General features: G+C 41.3%; 1 protein-coding gene across 1 annotated transcript in view; it reads right to left on the bottom strand.

Annotated features, from left to right (window-relative positions):
- Nucleotides 1-21,217, bottom strand: part of LOC146328057 (uncharacterized) — a 50,721-nt gene that overhangs the window by 6,208 nt on the left and 23,296 nt on the right. Inside the window, exons 2-3 of the mRNA XM_084716894.1 lie at nt 5,261-6,814; nt 1,695-2,189 (exon numbers count right to left, since the gene is read on the bottom strand). Coding sequence (XP_084573020.1) covers nt 1,695-2,189; nt 5,261-6,611 — 1,846 coding nt within the window. The 5' untranslated portion in view covers nt 6,612-6,814. The remainder of the gene's footprint in view (nt 1-1,694; nt 2,190-5,260; nt 6,815-21,217) is intronic.

The following is a 21,217-nucleotide window of genomic DNA, read 5'->3' as shown; positions in this document are numbered from 1 at the left end:
CTGGGTTTTTCTTGACAAACAGTTTATTTTGCATTGCCTACACCTAACAATTATATTCATCACTGATTAATCTGACCATCATTTTTTGATGAAGTCAATGTTTGCTCAGTGAGGAAGGCCAACAGGCAGACAAAGTTAACCAACAGTTCCTCACATTTGAGGAGTTGGAGTGGTGATGTGCTGTCAGGTTAGGCAGCTATGACTTTGCCAAAGCTAAAAAAAATGCTGAGATGACATGATAGTTAAATTTATTAATCATTTATTCATGTTCATAATTCAGAATCATAGGAATTTAATTTATTTATCCAGTAAAATTAGTCAGAATAGTTGTTTTAAATTTATAGTCTGCTCCTTGTGCCACAGCTTGCTTCTAAAAACTACCTTTGAGTCAGAGGCTATCTCTGCCTCTATCTGCACTACACGATTTGTGTATTTGTAGTCACTTCTCAAACTGTGGAATGATTTGAGAGACTTGATGTTCACCCGTTACAGATGTGTGTGTTTGACCATCTGCAGTGGGTGTGCTAACCTGTTGGCTTGTCGCGTGTCATGAAGCTATGGATACCAGGTTTGAAAGCCCAGTTGTCTATGAAAAAGGACATATTGATGCCATGTGGACATTATCTACAGTTGTTAATTAATAGCTACACTTATGTAAACAACATTTTGTTAATCCAAATGTAGCATGAAGTTAAGCTGCTATATTAACTGAATGTAAACAAATGCCACATTGACAGATTCCAGATTCCAACTCAGTAATGTGCAGTGAAATATTTAACAATTAATTAATAATCAGAATTAATGCTGCTAATTTTCTGCTGATCAACTCATCATTTCAGTTCTATTCATGTGTAAACCTGAGGGAGTCACTGCACCAACCTGTTGTTTGTCAAGAAATAATTACACAGGTAAGTCCACTTAAAACATACAAAGTGTTAATGATTTTGTTTTAGAAGTGTTGATATGTGTATTTTTTAATTTTGGACAGAACCAGGCTAGCTGTTTCTGTGTGCTTCCTCTCTTTGTGTTAAGCTAGGCTGAGTCCTGAGTCCATCCTGAGTCCAGCTCCATGGAAAAGAAAACAACTCTTGGAAACAAAGAAAATGAGCTTATTTCCCAAAATGTTGAATTATTTCTTTAATATGTGTTTGCATGCTAGCATGTGCTAATATGTTACTTCAGGTTTGGCACATAAAGTGTGTAAAAGTGTTTTTCTACAAACGTGTGTTTATCTGTGCAGACGTGTGTGTGTGTGTGTTACTGTATGTGTGAATGTGTGTGTTCTTGGTATCAAATGTCAGCGTCGTAACACCCGTTCAGACCATTGTCAACACACAGCTCTCTCTCTAACTGGTCAGTTGCTGCTGACATCACATTCTGAACGATGGCCACGGCTGCATCTCGAAGATCCCTCTTCCTCATCTCCTCTTCCTCATCTTCCTCCTCCTCCTCCACTTCCCTCTCTCCCTGGTCACATGACTCGTGACAGCCTCCATTTTGTGGAGACTCTGTGTCCCCTCCCTCCCCTTCCTCCTCCACCCTGCTAACCACTATCTCAGGATGTTGACGGATGCTTTTAGTGTTACCGCTATTGTTTGTTAGTGCTGCCACTGGTTCTTGTCTGTTGTTAGTATCTCCTTCTTTGCTGCTGCTTTGTGGCTCAGCAGAGTCCCGCTCGGCGTGCTCTAACTCACCGCTGTTCACAGCTGCCGTGGCGTTGATGATCTTGGCGTTCTCCTCTTTCGCTCCTGCTTCCTTGGTCTTCTTCACGGGGCTCCCCCCCGTCGTCTTCTCCTCCTCCTGGTGATTGTGTGTGGCGTGCTCCTCTGCCGTGCCGTTGGAGCAGCTGTTCTCCCCGTTGGTCACCGGAGCTTCGGTCGGCGTCTTCTCTGCCTCCTTTGCCGCGTCGCCTCTGCTCTCCACCACCTCTGTCTTCTCGCTCGCAGCTGCATCCTTGTCATTGGTCTCTTCGGCCGCTGTGGCAGCTTCACCGTCGGCACCTGCCTCCTCCGCTGCTTCTGCTCCCTCGCCTCCCTCTTCCTCTTCCTTGGCGCCCTCGCCCATGTCCACGCTGGTGGACTTGCCCTTTCGCATGATGAAGTTCTTCAGGGAAACTGCACGGCCAAAATGTGAGCGCTTGGTCTTGGCGGACTTTCCGTCTTTGCCCTCCTCGGCTGCTCCCTCCTCACCTGGAGGGAAGAAGAGACATCAAAGTTTAAAGTTCTTTATGAATGATGAGGTTTTCATAGACAACTTACGAAAAATCTGCCAGTTAAGAGAAATGGCACTTCCTCCTGCACAATGATTTATTACAAGGGATGTAAACAAATAAATTTACAGGCTGGTTTATGATATAATCATTAAGATAACTTTTTTAAAGGATGTCTTAATTAATTTTCCATATTACAAGAGGATCCAATCAAATTATCTCTTTAAGTGCAACAGGCTCAAATTGCCCCACCAGCTAAACTGGATACAAAAAGCTCAATATTACAAAACAAAGTGAAAATCAAATTTGAGAAAATACAATTTGCAATGAAATGCAATGCAAGAATTCTATATTTTTTTTTATCTAAGCTGAAGTGACTTTGGTGTATGATGAACATCTGATTTGTGTCTTCTGCCCATTTTCACTTCTTTTATCTGAAAATGAGCCGTGCTCATCACAAGAAAAATGTTGGTGAAAAATGTCTGAGTTTAAACCTCTTCTGTTAAAAATATTTGGGTACTCCCAATTGAAAAACAGTAAAAACTACATTACAGTGAGCCCAGGGTTTTTCTTTATGCAGCCAGGGGTACAGAAAGTAAGCTAAATTTAGTCTTTACTGTTGACTGAACCCACACTGTGATTTGAATTTCACATCAGATGTTGAATATTTTATTTGGGAGAATGTTCAATTACATGACCTCCCTCTGAGTTAGTAAGCCACTAACTCCTGTCTGTGCTCCCTGGACATAAGTCTGAATTTTTTAATGGTCCATGTTGAACCCTGTTGAAATGTGACACTGAACAAAAAGCTTCCTGTTTTAAAATCTTTTAGACTCTTGATTGCATATGGAACGTTTTGTTTTTCTTTATTTTTTTTAAATTTCATCTTAAGATCTCTTTTGCAAGACAGGCCTGAGAACAAAAAACACCAACAAGCACACAATGACATCACAATGACCCATTCACAAGTAACCAATAAAAGCAGTTACAAGCATCAAAAAACATCAGATAATAATGGCTGTCTGCCCATGTAAAACAATAAAATGATTGTTAGCATGAAATAAAAACTCTGCAGGGATAAATACTGCATTTGACTGACACCTAACCTAACCTGTCCTGCAGTGGTTTCCAACATAGGGTAAGGCCCTCTCTATAGGGTCACAAGATAAATCTAGGGGGTTTGATGAGCTCTGTTATAGTCCTGAACTGACAGCTGGTGGGACAGCAGGGACACCTATTTAATTTGTTGATAGGACACATTCCACATGTACAGTAGATCAGCGACTGTAGTAGCCACATGGACAAGTCCATCTACATGTCCACCCTCTGATGACAAAGTTTACATCACATGGACCTTAGTGGATCCCTTGCAGACATGGAAATTATAATGCCGTCTTAATGGTGTAGGATAGAAGAATGTGCTGCATTTTGTGGACTGGTTTTCTTGTGAAATACAAATTTAACCTTTTTAGGTCTCAAACTTGTTTTGGCTGCGCCCCATAAAGCCAAAATTATATTTTTTACATCCGCAAGGATCCTCTAAGTTCTGCTTGGAATACATTTTATCATCAGAGACTGTACACCTAATGTAACATTTTGTTATGTTATTTCCTGTTTTATTTTGAAATTCTAACCTCTTGTGTCATTGCAGTATCCTGTGTTTTCCTGCCTTTCATCAATCACACCTGCTACCACTTACTCACCTGCCTCCCTGTGTATGTATACACCCACCAGCTCCTCATGTCTCTGCCAGATTGTCTTTGTTCCTCTGTGTCTTAGCTTTCTGACATTTTCTGTGTTTCCCTGGATTTTTTGAACTTTGCCTGTTTTGGACTTCGGGATTTTTAGCCTGTTCCCTGTCTGCTTTGTTAGTCCGGACTCTAGTAAAGACCATGCTTTCTTTTGAACCCCACTCTGCCTCCTGTGTGTTCTCTGCTTCTGAGTCTCAGTTTTCACCAAAATTATTACATGTAGGCTCTGCGTGGACATCTGCACACCTCCAATTTCACAAGAGTCTTGGGTGGCGCTACACCCAGGATGCAGCAATGATGTGGCTACACTGAGGGGGAACTTGTTTTGATGGAACATTTGCAGGTCGGGAGGCGAGCTCTGGTAACTGACTACATCGCAACAACATCACAAAAGCTAAGAGCTGTTAGCTTGTTTAGTTCATAGTATTAGCGATCCAGGTGCTAATTTGCTGTTCTCAGTGTGTAAAGTGTGGTTGCAGCTTGGACACTGTTCTTGAAAGTAGTATTTAAACATATCTGCTGTACTTCCTGCCATGGAACTTCTATGGAACTTTATGAAATGCATATTTGACTTGGCATAGACTTTTTAATGCTTGATGTCCTTCCTGATGCAACCCTCCTCATTTAGGTCACACTCAGACAGAATCAGGCATTGCAACAATTAGCCACAGTGTGGTAGTGGCTATTTAAGTGCTTAGAATATACCTGTGGTGAAATAATCAGGGGAAAAAAAGTTTTATTTCTCTGATTCACTAGCTTTCTCGTTACCAGCTGTTCATTCAGTCTCTATCTTGCATGGCCACAGTTGCATGCCCTCTCAAACAAATGGACAAAAACTAAAGGAAGCTTCTTCGTGTCACTATTTTGCATCAGAAGTGCAAGCCAGACCCTGATACTAAAGCTGGGTACACAAACTAAACCAAGCAGGGACACAACTCATTGTTTGGTTCTTGAACTCCACCTGGATAGATACTGCCTGCTTATTTCAGGCTGGAGTTGGGTCACATGAATGGTTACTGCAGAGCAAAATTGGGTTTCATTTCTCCAAAACTTGACTGAGATATGAACGAGATGGTTGATTCTGTCTGAATGTAGTGTTAGGATTGCCCTGGCTTGGCACTGGTAACCCAGGGTTCAGTGTCTTGACCACTCCTTAGTTAAGAGGGAAAATGTCTCTTTACATCACCACTACAAATGGAGTGTTTGCAACTTGCCATTATCACTCTAATATGACCCGGGAAAACCTGCTAAAGGGTCAGTTTTGTGGATTATTTGTCAGTCTATCTGTGTGTCCTCTCACCTGAGGTGGTAGCTGCAGCTGTATCATCTTCCCCACTGGGGGCGCACTCTGTGTTGGCGCGTTTGGACTTGGGGATGACGCGCTTCTTGAAGGAAGTCCAGATCTCGTTGGCGTGTTGTGTCACTGTCCCTCCTGCTGTTGCTGCCTTCTCCTCCTCCCCTCCCTCTGCTTTCTCCTTCTCCTCTCCTCCCTCCGTCTTAGCTTCCTCTGCTCCTCCCTCTGCCTTAGCCTCCTCTCCACCCTCAACTCCTGCTGCCGCCTCCTCTGGCTTGTCAGCAGAGTCTTTGTCGGAGCCCTTGGTCTTGCCGCTGATGCCGACCATGGATGGGTCCCTCTTCAGACCCTGGAAGGTCCAGGAGCGTTTCAGCTTCCACCTCTTCTGCCCTGACTCCTTGGAATCCAGTGTTGAGGAGTCTCCACCGCCTCCTTCTCCATCCGCTCCCTCCTCCTTGACATCCTCTCCTCCTCCACTCTTTTTGTGCGCCTTCTGAGCCATGAGCTTCTTGAAGGAGTGCCAACGCTTCATGTGCTTGGTGGCTGCTGAGGATGAGGCTTTCTGTTCTCCCTCTGTGCCTCCCTCTGCTCCTCCTGCTGCTCCTCCCTCCTCTATGGTGGAGTCTGCAGTAGTATTAAGTGCTTCTGGATCTTCCAGCCGGTCCAGGGACTTTGACCGAACCTTTACTTGTTTCTGGGGTTCAGCGGTGGCACTGTCCTTCTTCTCAGTGCTGCGATGGGAAAAGATCCTTGCTACCGGCTTCCTGATCAGATCTCGAACTGTGGATTTAGACTCCGCTGCTTTGCCTTTCTCTCCCTTCTTCTCCTCCTCCTTCTCTCCATTTTCTGGAGCTTTCTCTATCGCTGCTTCTCCTTCTGCACCTCCCTCTGCTCCCCCCTCAGCTGCTGCAGCCTCCTCACCTCCTTTCTCTCCCTCTTTCTCCCCTCCTTCAGCTGCGTTCTCTTCTCCTCCAGCAGCCATGCCTTGCTCCTTCTTCTTCCTTCCTCCCATCACCTTCCCCAGGCCGCTCTTGTTGAGGAAGGAGTCCAGGAAGGAGGTCTTGGGCTCAGCAGAGGAGGCATTTTCTGAGCTCTGAGGAGCTGCCGCCTCCCCACTTGCTGCTGCTTCTTCCTCTTCACCTCCTGCCGCTGCTGCTGTGTCGTTATTCACAGTCTCTTTGTTATCGACAACCTCACTGTTGACAGCGGTGCCATCTTTATCGACAATCTCATTGTTGACAGTCTCTGAGTTTGCGTTGGCATTTTTAGCCGGTTGCTCCGCCTCCGTCGGCTTGCTCTCTGGGGTTTTCCCATCTTCTTGGACCACTGGCGCCGCATTGGCCTCCGTCGCCGCCATTTTGGAAAGTGAAAACAAACAACAACAACAAAAAAAGAGTGCTCCTTCCTTCCTTCCTTCCCTGGCCTTCTGCCCTCCTCTTCCTCTCTCTCTCTGGTATTTCTTTCCTCCCGCTGTGGTGGTGCTCTCAGGTCATGGAGAGCAGGGTGGAGAACAGCTACGAGGAGGAAAGATACTCAGCATCCTACTCGTCCCCCAAACTCCTGCAGAGGAAAAAAGAGACAGGGAGGAGAGGAGGGTGAGGAAAGAGGGATGAGAAGAGGGGCATAGAGAGAGGAAGAGGAACAGATGGTTAATAGTCTGAATCAACACCATAGACACTCAATTAGTCTGGTCTAGACTGTGCATTGAATGGGGAATGAAGTGTAACAAAATAGAGAATCTCAGCGGGAAATGCAATGCAATTATGATGTTTCCTAATCAGTCACACTTCCAAAATTCACACCCTGCGTGATTTGATGTGGGACACACACACTCCTACTTTTTCTGTTTCGATGAAAAGGCTGAGATGCAATTCTTGCACCAGACAGGAGCAATAAAAAAAAGCCCCTAGCTCCTAAAAAGTGCAAGTTTATTCTGTTGGGAGTTTTCTGCTTGACTTTCGTCAGCTGGTGTTTCAGAGCCACAGATGAGTTGGTAGCTGTCCAGCTATTTAAAATGGTTTTCTGTCAGACAGTCCCATCCAGCTCGGACACATCATGTTGAATGTTGTATCCAAATGCCAGAAACTCTAATTGAGAACTATCAACTGAATTTTAGGGGTACTTGTGGGATTTATATATTCATGCCCAAGAAATTGACTTATGAGACAGATAAAAGCAGAACGATTGACCTTGAGATATCCTGACTTCTTGTCCTGAGTGTGGGTCAAACTCTGCAAACACAGATATCTCTACTCTTAGTGATTTTTACTGAAGCATGTTTTTTTTTATGTTGCACTCCAGGGAATATCAATCCAACTGGTGTTGAATGTTTTCATAAAGAGTAGCATTTATCTGGTTTTGCAAATGAACTCTAAGCTTCCAAGCTCAATAAAGATAATCCTGATGACATCACTATGACATCATCAGGGCTTGACAAGGATCTCCTACAGCAGTGATCATGGACTGGCAGCCTCTGGGCCACATCCAGCCTGCAGATGGCCACTGATTAAAGTATTGCATGATTCATTGCTAATGCAAAATGGACATTCCCTACAGCTGTAGCTTCACATTAAAAGCATTTAACTGGTGAAACAAGGACAGACTTGTATTTTGAAGTAGTCACAGGAAGTATAACAACAGTGAGCTCAGTTTTACCACTTTCATTCATCAAAAATGGGTCTACAAAACGAGACAATGTCATTTTCAGCATTTGATGACAGCGGATCTGTTTGACATATGTCAGGCAGTAATGGACAGTCAGAGCATCGCGCTGTTAGATGAAGAGCTGCAGCCAACAGGCAGCACACCTCCAACTTCTCAGCCACATAATTGTGCAGCATAAAATCAGATCACAGTTGCTCATAGAATGATGAAGAAAAGATGCTTACTGCCGGACTTCTTTATTTAAGGCACAATAGTTAGTTTTACTGCTTCCAGAATTCTACGACCTGAGTAGTACTCTTCGTGAAGGTTATCCCTCAAATAAATAAATAAATAAATGTACAGTTTAGATATTTTCTACACTAATGTCAAAAAGACAAATGTAACTCAAAACCAAGCTGATAGAAGGAAATAATAAATTTGTTGGGGACTATTTTCAGGAGCGAGTTGATTCACATTTAGTTCTGTAATGAATGTTTGTTCCAGCAGGATGGTGTAAATGGGATCAAGTCGAAATAAGCTGCAGCGTGTGCAGCGGCACACTAGACAATACGTGAGTGTTTTTTGTCTTTTTCTGGGATTTATTGACAATAATAAAAACATTAAATATGACCAGATGTCTCCTTTAAACACAGCCTGGTTGTAACACCATGGAGAATTAAATGAATGAATCAGCAGATCAATGAATCTGTGAGTCACACTGATGTGGAGTAACCGACTTTCAGCTGTGAGAAGTGTGGAGAGTCCAGACGTTTAGTGAACACAGTCACACACTCTCAGAGGAGGAGGAGGAGGAGGAGGAGGACTGAGTCAGACTGAAGAAGGCAGAGCGCTGCAGACAGGGAGGCACTCAGGTGGAGAAACACTCACACAGGGGAGATGGAGGGGCGAGCGAGGCAGGAAAACACAGTCAGAAAGATTGAGAGAGAAAACAAGGTGTAAACACATACATCACATGCTCCAGATAACCTCACGATGCTGTTGCCACAACTGACTGACTGACTGACCAACTGGATGGCTTACTGGTTGACTGGCTGCCATGTTGGATCACTGAATATACTGACTTCCTCACTGCTGTGGAGATGGGACAACTGACTGACTTACTGACCGATCCATCGACAGACAGACTGACTGGTAGGCTGGTTAGTTTACTCTTCAGACAGACAACAGCTTCACATGAAAAAACAAAACCTCGTCACTCAATGGGACCCCGTTTGTTTTGCCTCCAGTAAAAAGAAAAACCTGGATTTGTCTGTCAAAAAAGTTGAACCTGGGTCAACTTTTGGTGCAAAACAATTGTATTCTTAAGATGTTATGATCCCTGGTCAGACTCACCATTATCAGCATACATCGAGTGTTTGCCAACTTGTTGCTGAATAACATTACAGTAAACAAACTGTTTGGAACACGATCACAGCCTCTTGCTGTTTTTTTACCAGTTCATTTCCAGGTTTAAATGCACCTCGCGTTGTTCAAGGAGGCAGCTGCAGGTTTCCTGCAGTCCTACAAGAAAACACAACCTGATGAGCTTTAAAACTATCCTGTTGCACGAGCAGCCAGTGGCCTCGGTGCTGCACTGTCTCTTCTTTAATATTCTGAGCTTTAAATTGCTGGTAGCCTGTTAGCTGTGATGCACAACTCATTTATTCTGCCTGCTAGAAGCCCAAGGATAGACACGGACTCCTTCAGCTTGCACACAGAGACATTCTCTAACTATCAGGCAGCATTAGAATCAAAATGTTATTCAGCAGGTGCAAAAAAATTACACAAATTAGCCTCAGTGACACTGACGTAATGGCCAACAGTAACCCTGTGCATGCTGTAAATTTTGCAGATGTCTGTTTATTTTTTGGTGGAACTGAATAATTTATTTGTGAGTGATTTATCTTAGTGTGCACGATTAGAGCCTCTAAACACCGGACATATCGGCTCTTCAGTTTGTGTTTTGCAGTTACAACAGACTGAACTGCCTTCATTTGCTCAGCGACATGTTTGCTCAGATGTTTTCTGTACAGTCACATTAGCAGCTGAATTTGGACAGAGATTATGGAGCTCCTCATTTAATGTTCAGCTAATCAATAATTCAGACTTTGGTGGCTGAATTCATCAAAATACTTCACGCGCAACAGAAAAATCTCCTCTGCTCTGCTCTATTTTATTCCAGTAGTTGACTCTCTTCTTCTTCCACTCCTTTCTGTGAGTGTCTGCAGGACCTTGAAGAATCTTTCATCATCTTTATTCTGTGACCAAATTAAATCACCTATTTGCATTCACTGTGCTCATTTCTAGTGTCCTCACCTGTTTCAATGCGAACATCCCAAATTATGATTCTGCCAAATAATTCACTATACTGTTTTGTCTGATAGGTTTGGAAAGTTTTGGCTCCATTTTAACACATTTTTCCACGGTAAAGCATTTTGTTTTCTTAAAGTTAATCATGTTATTATTGATAAACTACAATATTAACAACTGATTTGTGTTGAGATTCACACTCAGTGTTTCACAGTTGATTTCAAAGCAGCAGTAAGATGGAGATTGTGTTATTTAAGGGTGATATTTGGCACTAAAACATAGTCATAGGGTCGATCTATCAATTCTGTGTGATTGATTTGAACAAATTAGACCAGTAATGATCCTGTCAGCCTCTAATAGTTTTGTATTCTGTATTTTACATGAGCTATCGAGTCACGTGAAGGTAAATCTTTTGAAAGTGCTTTACAACACAAAACAAACTGATAGTTCTGTTCATCCAGAGCAAACTGAGCCAGATGTTGAATTACCCTGACAACGGCTTCAGTGGTTTCACGGTCAAATCAGTGCCTGAACAGTTCTTAACCCATGGAAGCCAGATCTTTGGAAGTCAACTTTGGAAGGTTTTCAATGAAGTGTCTGTTACATCACTATCTAGCACAAAATGAGGTAACATAATGGTGACTGAACAGTGAGTGGCCCACTGATAGCATAATGCATTCTTTGAAAAATTGCACTAGTCTGAATTAAGTCTATGTGGCAACAAATGCATATTAAACATTTCCTACTGCTGCAGCTTCACATTAAAAGCACTAAACTGATGAAACACAAAAAGGCTCTTATTATGAAGCAGCCACAGGAAATACAATATATTTGTCAGTGAAACTGGCACAGAAAATGTGTCTTTAAAACAAGACAGCAGTCATTTTCTGCATTTTTAAAAAATATTGCAGGGAATAATGGAACAGTCAGGAGGAGCCACAGTTAGCTGTTACATTAAGAAATGTGGGTGACAGGCTTCACACCAGGGAACCAACTCTTCACTCTGCCCTACTGCTCACAGGCTCGTGCTCTGTGCAGCATAAAATCACATAATGGAAACAGAATGATGGTAAAGGGCCAATTATTGATTGAGTCCTTAATTAAAACCACAGCAGTTTGTTTTGTTATCCATAATTCTTTGATCTGTTGTGTTAAACCACATTTGCTGTTGCCAACAGTAACTACAGGTGTCGCCAAATAATCTTCAAGTTTACTAATTTAAGGTGGACTTGATGAATTGTTCCTTCAAATAGTCAATCACAGTCTTCCTGGGAATTAAACTATTTGGCATTGGTTTGTTCCAACCAAAGTGCTTCCATCGAACGTAATGTGTGAAACTATCTGATTTAAACCATGCAGTGAGTGGTCAGGTGTGGTTTTAAACTCAAGCTCTCTTCTTTCTTTACATGACCAGTTTTCAATTAACTTTACTTAAAACCAAGGTGCTCCCATAGTTCAGTTGGTAGAGCGTTCATCCCACGTACTGAGGCTGTTGGTCCTCTGCAGCAGTTACTGGTTCGATTCCCACCTGTGACCCATTTGCTGCATGTCATTCTCCCTCTCTCTGCCCCCCTTTCTGTTCTATCCTCAGCTGTCCTTATCCAAAATAAAGGCAAAAGCCCCAAGTAATTTTAAAAAAAAACCCTTTACTTAAAACCATGAATTCTGAATGAATGTGTGTGACGATATCCCCGTATGTGCACAATAATCGAGTCTTCGCCCTTTCTGCCCTTTACAAATGGAGATCTCGCAATACTCCTGCAACAAAGACCCGCCACTTTGCTTCTTTATTATTTTTTTTTTTACCAAATAATGCAACAGGAGCAAGAGGGGTATAAAATGTAACAACAGCATTTGTATCCCATCTTTCCGGCTTCCACATTTTACAGATGTTAATTTGGTTGTGTTACTACTGCTGCTGCTGCCTGTTTCATGGTGGAACAAAAATGATCCTTATTCCACATTCCTCTGTTTTATACAGAATGGTGACATGAAAAAATGGCACAACATTGATGACTGATAGCTGATGGGAAATGCAGTCTTAATTTGTAGAAAATGTACTTCAGACAACACAGGTGTGAGATAAAAACTATGTATCATCTCAAGCTTGGATTTGCTGGTTTAAAGTCATTAAATTAGAATTTAAATATTAATCAAACATTGACAAACTGAAGAATAAAAATCCTCAACATGGCAGCTTTAAACAGATGTTATAGTATTAATAAATGTGAGTGTCTGCTGGATTCTAGCCAGCTGTTTTTGAGGCACGTTCAGCCACATGAGACCGAGCACCACCATGACCATTTTTGTTTCAGTTTCTCTTTATTTTTTTCTCTTTCTTGGCGGGTGATTACGCTGCAGCAGCAGAGGAGCATTAGTGTGTTGGATGGTGGATGTGAGGCTGAAGCCCCGAGGTGTTGGAACAGCATCAGACAGAGGACGACGACAAAATGGAGGGAGGAGGAAGAAGTGGGGGGGTGCAGGATGGGAGGAAGAGGGGTAGGAGTGGTGCAGACATGGGCTGATTACAAATCGTCTCTCTGTTTTGATTTCCTCTATCTCTGTCGGTCAGTCTTCACCTCTGTCTGTCTTTCTGTCTGTGTCCCTGTCTGGTTTTTCCTCTTTCCTGTCTCACCTTTCCATCTGTTTTTCTGCCTCTTTCTATCTCATCTCTTTTTTTGCTCGTCTTGCTTTTAGTCTGGTCTGCCTTGTTTAGCGCGCTTTTCTCCTTTTCCATCTTTCTCTCTGCCTCTTTTACTTTAATTCCTCCATCTCTTTCTTTCCACCTGTTTTTGTCTCTCTTTATTTCTTTCATTCTTCTTGTCTTCCTGTCTCTCACTTTATTTCTCTCCTCCACCCTCTATCTGTCTCTCCTTCCATGTCTCTGTCTTGTTTTCTGTCTCCCTCAGACTCATCTTTCCCCTTTTAGTTTTGACTCTGTCTGTCTCGCCATCTTTTCTGTCTTCATATCTTCTGAGTTGTTTCACATTTGTTCTTCATATTCACCTTCTTCCTCTATCAATCAATGTGTCTCTCAAACACCAGTCTTTATCCCTGTTTTTTGTCTATCAGTCTGTCTGTTTTTGGTCTTTCTGTCTGTCTCTGTGACTCTCTTTAGTCCCAAATTCATCTTTAAAATCATTCATAACCGAGAGCAAAGAGCAAGCACACATTCCCATAACCTCATTTTAAAGTCAAATTTAAAAGGAAAACCAAGGACAAGCTGTGTCATTGATGCTAAACAGGTTCAAAGCACGTTCAGTCAAAGTCATCAATCTGCAGTCCAACCTGCTGCAGCTACAGGCAACAAACTAACAGCTGCTGCAGTTTTAACGCTTAGCAAGGACGCAGGAAGTCAGTCACAGTCGGGGGTGCTCATGTAATGATGTCATACTAAACAAGATTCATCATTTTTTCTTTAACTTGAATGAGTTTAAATCTTAAGAGATATCAACACACCTGTATGTCAAAGCAGCCACAGCAACAATACAGGCAACAACGCTGAGCTAAATTGGCAGGTTACCAAGACAATGATGGACATTTCAAAACTTTATAAATTACAGAAAATATCAGACCTACTGCTCATCGCATCACAAGGAACCTATGGACTTTTACCTGTGATGAAATACAGATACAAAACAAAATAAATCCTCTTCCGCACATGTACACAGCCTACGTCCCAGTAAGAAAGGGAAAAACCTTACATAAGTTTAAAACTTTGAATCAATTGATGGCTTCTGTAATGCCTGGATTTAGGGGGTGTTCCTCCCCCCTCGGCAGACTACTTCCTGTGTCTATGAAGGGATGGCCATTGTTCCAATGGACCATTATTTCAAAACCCCAAGTCCAAAACATGTCCCATTGGACCAAGCACCCATTTGTTTGGCAGCCTGTTATCTAGAGCTGAACAATTCTGAAAAATCACACATCATTATTCTCACCTTCATTGAAAAACATAAAAAGGCAAACACAAAAAATGATTATTGTGTGATTTTTGCAGGGATCTGTACCAAACAAAGATTTTTTTCTTAAAGATAGTAAGATTTATCTGAACTGTTCATAAATGCACCAGAAAGATATACAGAGCCTCATATAAAAATGTTTTGAGCGTCTCTGCAGATACAGACACAACCACACACTTGTAGTGGGTCATAAGTGATACTATACATTGTTTTTAGACTGTTGCACTCAAGTTTGCAGAATATCACATGTAGGCCAGAACATCTCAGCAGGATGACGATATTTAATTTAAAATGGTATTTTGACTCACAGTTCACCTTTAATAAATATTGTACTTTCTGCAATTTTGAACTTGCAATAGGCCGTATTTCAAATTTTGATCAAAGTTGAATTGATTGTTCAGCCCTGCTGTTATCCCAGTAACAAACACCAAAAAACACTTTTTCCATGCAGCTGGGTTAGGGTTTTCAGAGACTAAACACTATGAAAATTTAAAATCAAAAGTACAGTGACGGTTATCACAGTTTTCACAGTTATCAGGAATATTGCAGTTTTGGTAAAATGTGCTGAAAATGTGCAAAAAGTACTGAGGCACCAATTGACTGATCATTTTCTCTAAGTTTTATACTGAAAATCTCTTAAACGATTTGAAACAGCATCATGAAAGTCTCTGGGAGACTGTTGCTAACTGAGGGACGAGAGCCTGTCTGCCTCTTTGTTTTTGTGGCGGCAGCATTTCAGCCACCAGCTGATTAGTATTTGAAGTGGATTGAGACTCAATATTCTGCGTCCTAGAAATTAGCTACTAATTTGCAGCAGAACATCCTTCTATCAACATAATAAGAAAAGATTTTTAATTTATGTGTCAGCAAAAGTTTTCCTACGATACCTACCTGTAGTGACTAAAGCATGATGAGTCATATGTTTAGGTCAGTGGTATGGTTAAGGTTTGGGAAAGAGAACACATGAGACATGACTGACAGCCTCCCTGAGCTTTGTGAGCTTTGTGAACACTATTTTCCACAGCTAATGTTAGCATGTTTCCAGCCAGTGGCAAAGACGTTTAACTCTTCATGGACGATGAAACTTTAAGTGAGGAATCGACAGATTCATGAACATTTTCAGGTGATTAATAACCTTGTTGGAAAAGTTGTTGTTTTAGATAACACATTTTGTTTTGTTTGACGTTTGTGTAGCATTTTTAATAGAGATGTTCTCATACCATTTTTTTCTTCCTGCTACCGATTCTGATACCTGAACTTCCAGAGAATTTCCAAGAGTTCAATCCATTAATTGTAAAGGTTTACAGCTTCAGCCTGACTGGCTGATTACAGTAGATTGTGTTGATTCAAGTCCTCTTTCATTGATTCTTTTTTGTATGTTTTTATTTTCGCAAGTCTGCACGTTTTTTTATTCTGAAAATTGACTGGATTCTCTCTGCTTTTTCTGTGTCTGACTTCCTGCTCTGTGCAGATTGAAGTGGCATCCATCAAAAATAGGTTTGGTGCGTATTTGAAGCAGGGAGCCGTTTCTGGGATGCTCTGAGGCGCTGCTGGTGCAATCACAATAATTGTGTAGAATGGCAGTGACCAGCTCCAGCTGTAATGCGACACGGCCGTACCTGGTGGAATTTAGCTGTTAGCTTTGCTAAAACACCGGCGACACCTGAACAAACTCTGACTAGGAAATATACAATTCTTCCTCCTGTCACAAAGACCTTCTGCTGACCACAAGCTACAATAACATGGACTTTACAGCATGATCTCATGCTGAGGTGAAGCTGGTGCTTCTCTCCTACGAGTGACCATCAAATTTGCTGTATGAGAAGCTGCAGGGAAGCAAACAAGTCCTGTTTAGAGTTTATGTAGAGTTGGACCAGTGCATAGATTCAGTGATGTGAACGGTACCCAACCCTACTGAACAGCCTCCTCTGGTGGACAATCTGCAGTTTGATAAACAAAAGAGATTTACAATCTAGTGAAGGTACACTTCTTAACCTCAGACTCTGACATCCCACTGCATCAAACAGGCAATAACATCTTGTCTGTCACCTGTCCTCACAGATTCATTCTGTTTATATTGAAAAAAATGGAAGTTTTGTGGGCAAACAGCCTCTGATGCAGACAAGTTTGTCAGTATGTGAAGGCTCTCGGCGCCTCCTTGGTGCATCTCCAGCTGCATGTGTTTTTGATGACAATCTAATCCCACAGCTAATGCAGCTGTAATGGGGGTCAATGGGGAGGCGGTGGAGTGGCCAATCACTGCTTCCCTCTTCACACTGTGATAATAGTCCTCCTCTTCACACCTCTCTGCTTTCAACATGAACTCCTCAACCCTTTGTGGTGCGGATGTGTGATCTTTCAGCCTCAGTTATGCTGACACGTCACGTGAAGCGAAGACGTTGGCTGTCTGTTGAGTTAGAAAGCATGTGTGTGTTTTTACTGCATTAAGATGAGATCAGACACTATAATCAGCTACAGTCAGATCTGTTAAGGTGTTTTTTAATGTTTCATACTGCTCAGATAAAAATCAAGAGGATGTCGGTTATCTGGTGGTAAGTTAGTTTTATTTAATGGGTGATTGGACAAATTCTTACTACATAAAATCAGGCATTTGTGACTCCACTTTACAAATAATTCCCTCAAATTACTATTTCATGCACTACTTGCTTCAGTTTAGTTAAGTCATATCCTTTAATTACTTAATTTTTTCCCTCATGTTAAGATTTTCTACACTCGAAATACTTTTTGTGGCCTCAGTTTGTTTGATCTGGCCCCTCCCTTCAGGGCAGCACGGTGCCTTTGCAAAGAAATATCAGATATATTGCAACAAATCATCAGTATTGGTATGAATGAGTAAAAAAAAAGTTTTCTTCCCTGTGAGACTTGCTAACTTAAAGTTCAAACTTTGTTGCACAAGCCAAGATGAAGACCTGCTCAGCTCTGCAGGTTTTCAATGGACATTTTTGCTTTAAGTGTCTTTTCTGTTCAGATTTGTGGTCATCCAGGTCAGGGTAACTAAGAGTTGTATGACAGGCAACTGGTGCTTCTAGATCAAATCTGATGTTTGAGAGTTTCATATTGATCTTACCTGGAGAGGAATATTAAAGAAATTGTTCCCTGCCCACTATGTTTGGGCTGATAGTCCATCATGATGGCTGACAGTATTGTGGTTTGGAGTTTTTGTGCATTTGCTGTTTTATTTTGTAGTTTTTTCCTTCCCTTATGTTTCTGTGACTTTACTTATTATCTTTGTCCTTTTCCCTCCCTTTCTGATTCCCATTTGTTTCACCTGTGTCTCATTATATTCTTGTCTATTTAGTCTTGTGTCTGTCCCCTGTGATTTGGACTTATGTTTCATTTTTGTACTTTTGATTTGATTTGCTTTTTGTTTGTTTGTTTGTTTGGTGTTTTTCGACTTTTTACTATTGACTTTTGCTATGGTCCGTCATCTTTATCTGAGACATTACGACAGACAGTCATTGACCACTGAGACCTTTCTCGTCAAAACATCATGATTTAAAAGCTTTACCTATGTGAGGTAGTATGTCCCCTCACAGTTGTTACTTAAAGTCTATTTTTGACATTTGGGAGGAAAAATTTAAAAAGTTGTTTCTGCTTTTCATTGTGTGTCTGCATCTCAAGTTTAATATTTTCTTATTGAAGACAACTAAGTTATGGTCATGTGGTGTCAAGACAAAGCCTCTTTTTGACCCAGTGATGTAATCTTCGTCCATCGCGATTTTTCACTATGGAAACATTATCATATACCAATTCAGTGGACATCACCAAATTCTACTGCCAACATGGTCGAACTCCCAACTCATCAAATATAGCAGCTTGATCAGTGTCCCTCTTTAGCATCAGCTGTGCACATGCAGGGTTCTGTGGTTCAAATTAGTGGTGATAAATATACAACGTCCTGGTGGACTTTTGAAATTAAGGCACAAAAACTATTTGGTTTGGTTTAGCAAAAGACAAATTCCAATTTTTTGGTGAAAATGCATTCTTTAAGGATTTACACACACACACACACACACACACACACACACACACACACACACACACACACACACACACACACACACACACACAAACACACGTGTTGGTTTGCTTAAATTTCTTAAATTTCTAAACTAATTTCTAAACCCAGACAAGAATTCACAACTTCAAACGATTTGAAAATGTGTTAAAATCCTTCAAAATCTAAAACTAATTATAATTATCTTTGTTTTAAAATATATTTTATATGAAAATGTTAGCCCTTTAAATTTGTGTCCCATATTTCTGTCAACAAAAACCTGATTTAATCAGGTATAAACAGGGTCAGCTATATCCTGAGGACCTCTGTCTCACTTCCTGGTTTAAAAAAGCCGGGAATACTGCTCAAATTCTGGTAAACTTTCTATTTTTAGACAAATTCATTCAGTAATATTTCTATCAGATGTGTCTCAACCATAACATGTCGACTCTGTAGTCCTGCTAAATTAAAGATAAATAAGAATTATGTTTTAAAAATTTATATTTTGATTCACATTAAGCCTCAGTTTGTTTGATTGATCCAACCAAACAGCATCATTGTTTGAAGCACTGATTCACTGACCAAGCTGCCGTGCTTCATGTATTGGGATTGAAAATCACTGCTGCTCAACTTGGACTTTTGGTTGAAGAGAAGACACATTTCGAAGTGCAGACTCGATGTATAATACTGTAACTCTGTCCATGAACAATTTTCTCCTGTTCTTTTATTCTGTTATTGTTAACTGAGCTTTCACTAGAACTGAATTCATGCCAGTGTCCAAGTGCTGCCTGTTAAACAAAATGTCTGAAACACCATCAACAACTACAAGTCACATTTCTGGGAAAATGTGCTCCTCACAATCAGGAGACACTTTCATTCATTCCAGTCCAGATCTGAGTTTGTCAGACAGTTGGACAGTGACACACAGATGCTTCGACGGTTCATACTCACCCTGGAAAAACCATGGTCCTAATCAGAATATACTGAAATACTGAGCAATGTCTATCAGGTAAATACTGAACAAAGAGTATTTAAACTTTGTAACATGAGGAATCAACAAATCAATGAAAGACTGAGTTTAAATTTGAAATACAATGAGAATCCTTTTTTTTTTATCAAGAAAAACTGATCTTAGTGAAGTGCTTTGCTGTCAAGGTCAGTCATTAATCTACCTTGATTGTAAATGTATATGCAACAAAAATGTGAAAGTATATAAAAAATCTATTTTAAACATCCTTACAAATCATTTAAAACTATACTTATGAAGGGCACTGGAAATTTTGAGCCTTTTGAAGCCTTTGATTTAAAAAGATTTCACATGTTGCAGCAATAATGACACTGACAAAGCCTTAATGTATGAAAAAAAGCACTGAAGGTGACATTTCAGGTGATATATGGAGGGGCACTTTTGAAATACCGAGCCGTGAACGCTAAGAGTCTGCAGCATTTTGTAATAAAAACCATCAGTCACATTAAATGAAATCAGGCCTGCAGGAAAATTGCTCCAGTCCAGTCAGAGCATTCACACTTGATGTAGCTGACGGAGGTACAGTGATAAAGAGCTGCTTGACACTCTTGCTCCAGGACATGACGGCGGGATGCAGTCGCTGCTGTGGGAATTGAACCTGTGACCTCTCAGAGGGAGGTTGAGCAGAGTGGAAACCGTGTCCAGATGAGATGAGAGTGAGTCATATCAATTTGTACGGTTTCTAAACCGATCGGCCTTTAATCAGGCCATTCATACCACAGATCCTGTGACCAGATGAAAGATCACACCAGAGAGACGATATGAAGAGTGAACTGGAGCTGTTTCCCTGAACCACAGCCTTTAATCAGCATCCTGCACCAAATATAACCAAATCTGACGCTAATTGTGACACATTTGAAGAAACTGCTGCTCAGTAAATGTGTTGGATTTGCACAGAAAACTGATGTGACAAAATCACATTTGATAACAAAATGAATTTAAATCAATACAAGTTTTTTGAAATAGGTTTTAGTTCTTAAATCTGGTGCTGTGCAGACATGTTCCTGCAAAGTCAAGAGCCATCTTACTCTCACTCTAATTGGCTAGAACTTGCTTTCTTTGATGGTTTGATGATGAAGGTTAAGATTATCAGTGGAAGCCAGTCAGAGGCAGAGTAATGGGGGTCTTGCCATCACCATCTGGAAAAAAAAATATAGCTCTCCATGGCGGTGCACCGGTAGTGATCTGGTTTATATGCTGCACCAAGAGCATTTCAGAAGTGGAATGTTTCGCTGCCTGATTTTGTTGACATTTTGTTTATTTGATCATTTTTCCTTGATTATTGTGCATCTACTGTGGATAAATACACTACATAATTTAAGAATCTCTCTAATGTCTGTTTTTGTTTTCCGCATTGGAGTATTTCTTTTTTAAATTGACTGGATTCTTTATGCTGTTCCTGTGTCTGACTTCCTGTCAGCTTGATCTGCTCACCTGTGAGAAACAGACATAGTGTTTATTCTTCATGGAGCAGAGTGGCGAGCCCCCTCTGAGACGCGCTGTTGGTGGGATCACATGCACTGTCTAAAATAACGCGATCAGACCTGGCGGCCGTGGCACATCTGGTTCACAACACAGCTGCGGTCAGTGAATTGAGCAGTTAGGAAGGACAACCAAAGTGACAGAGCAGTCTACAACAACTACCTGTATGGTGGAGGCACGCGTCATTAGCATGTGTCGACAGTACATATATAATTACTGGCAGAAGGAGGAGACAAAGTTCTGCACTGTAGGTTTAATTTACACTTGGGTGATATGATGGTACACACAGTGCAATGGTAGAAATGTGGTCACTGGTAGCGATTTGGCGATACTATTTTTGTTTTTAGCTCCATTGCACTGGGAGCTATCTCTTAGTGTCTCTGCTGTACTCGGGTCAGACTATATAGAAAATCAGGGCTGGATTCTCGCATGATCTTGTGATCTCGTGAATCCAGCTGCTTTACAAAGTAACTTGATTTGGGCAGCAGGACTGTTTCCCATGTTCTCCCATTAATGATAGT

Source organism: Lutjanus erythropterus, chromosome 4 (assembly GCF_056507025.1).
Source record: "Lutjanus erythropterus isolate fLutEry1 chromosome 4, fLutEry1.hap2, whole genome shotgun sequence".
In the NCBI taxonomy this organism is placed as follows: Eukaryota; Metazoa; Chordata; class Actinopteri; order Lutjaniformes; family Lutjanidae; genus Lutjanus; species Lutjanus erythropterus.
The sequence above is the reverse complement of the archived record's forward strand: the minus strand, read 5'-3'. Positions and strand labels throughout refer to the sequence as shown.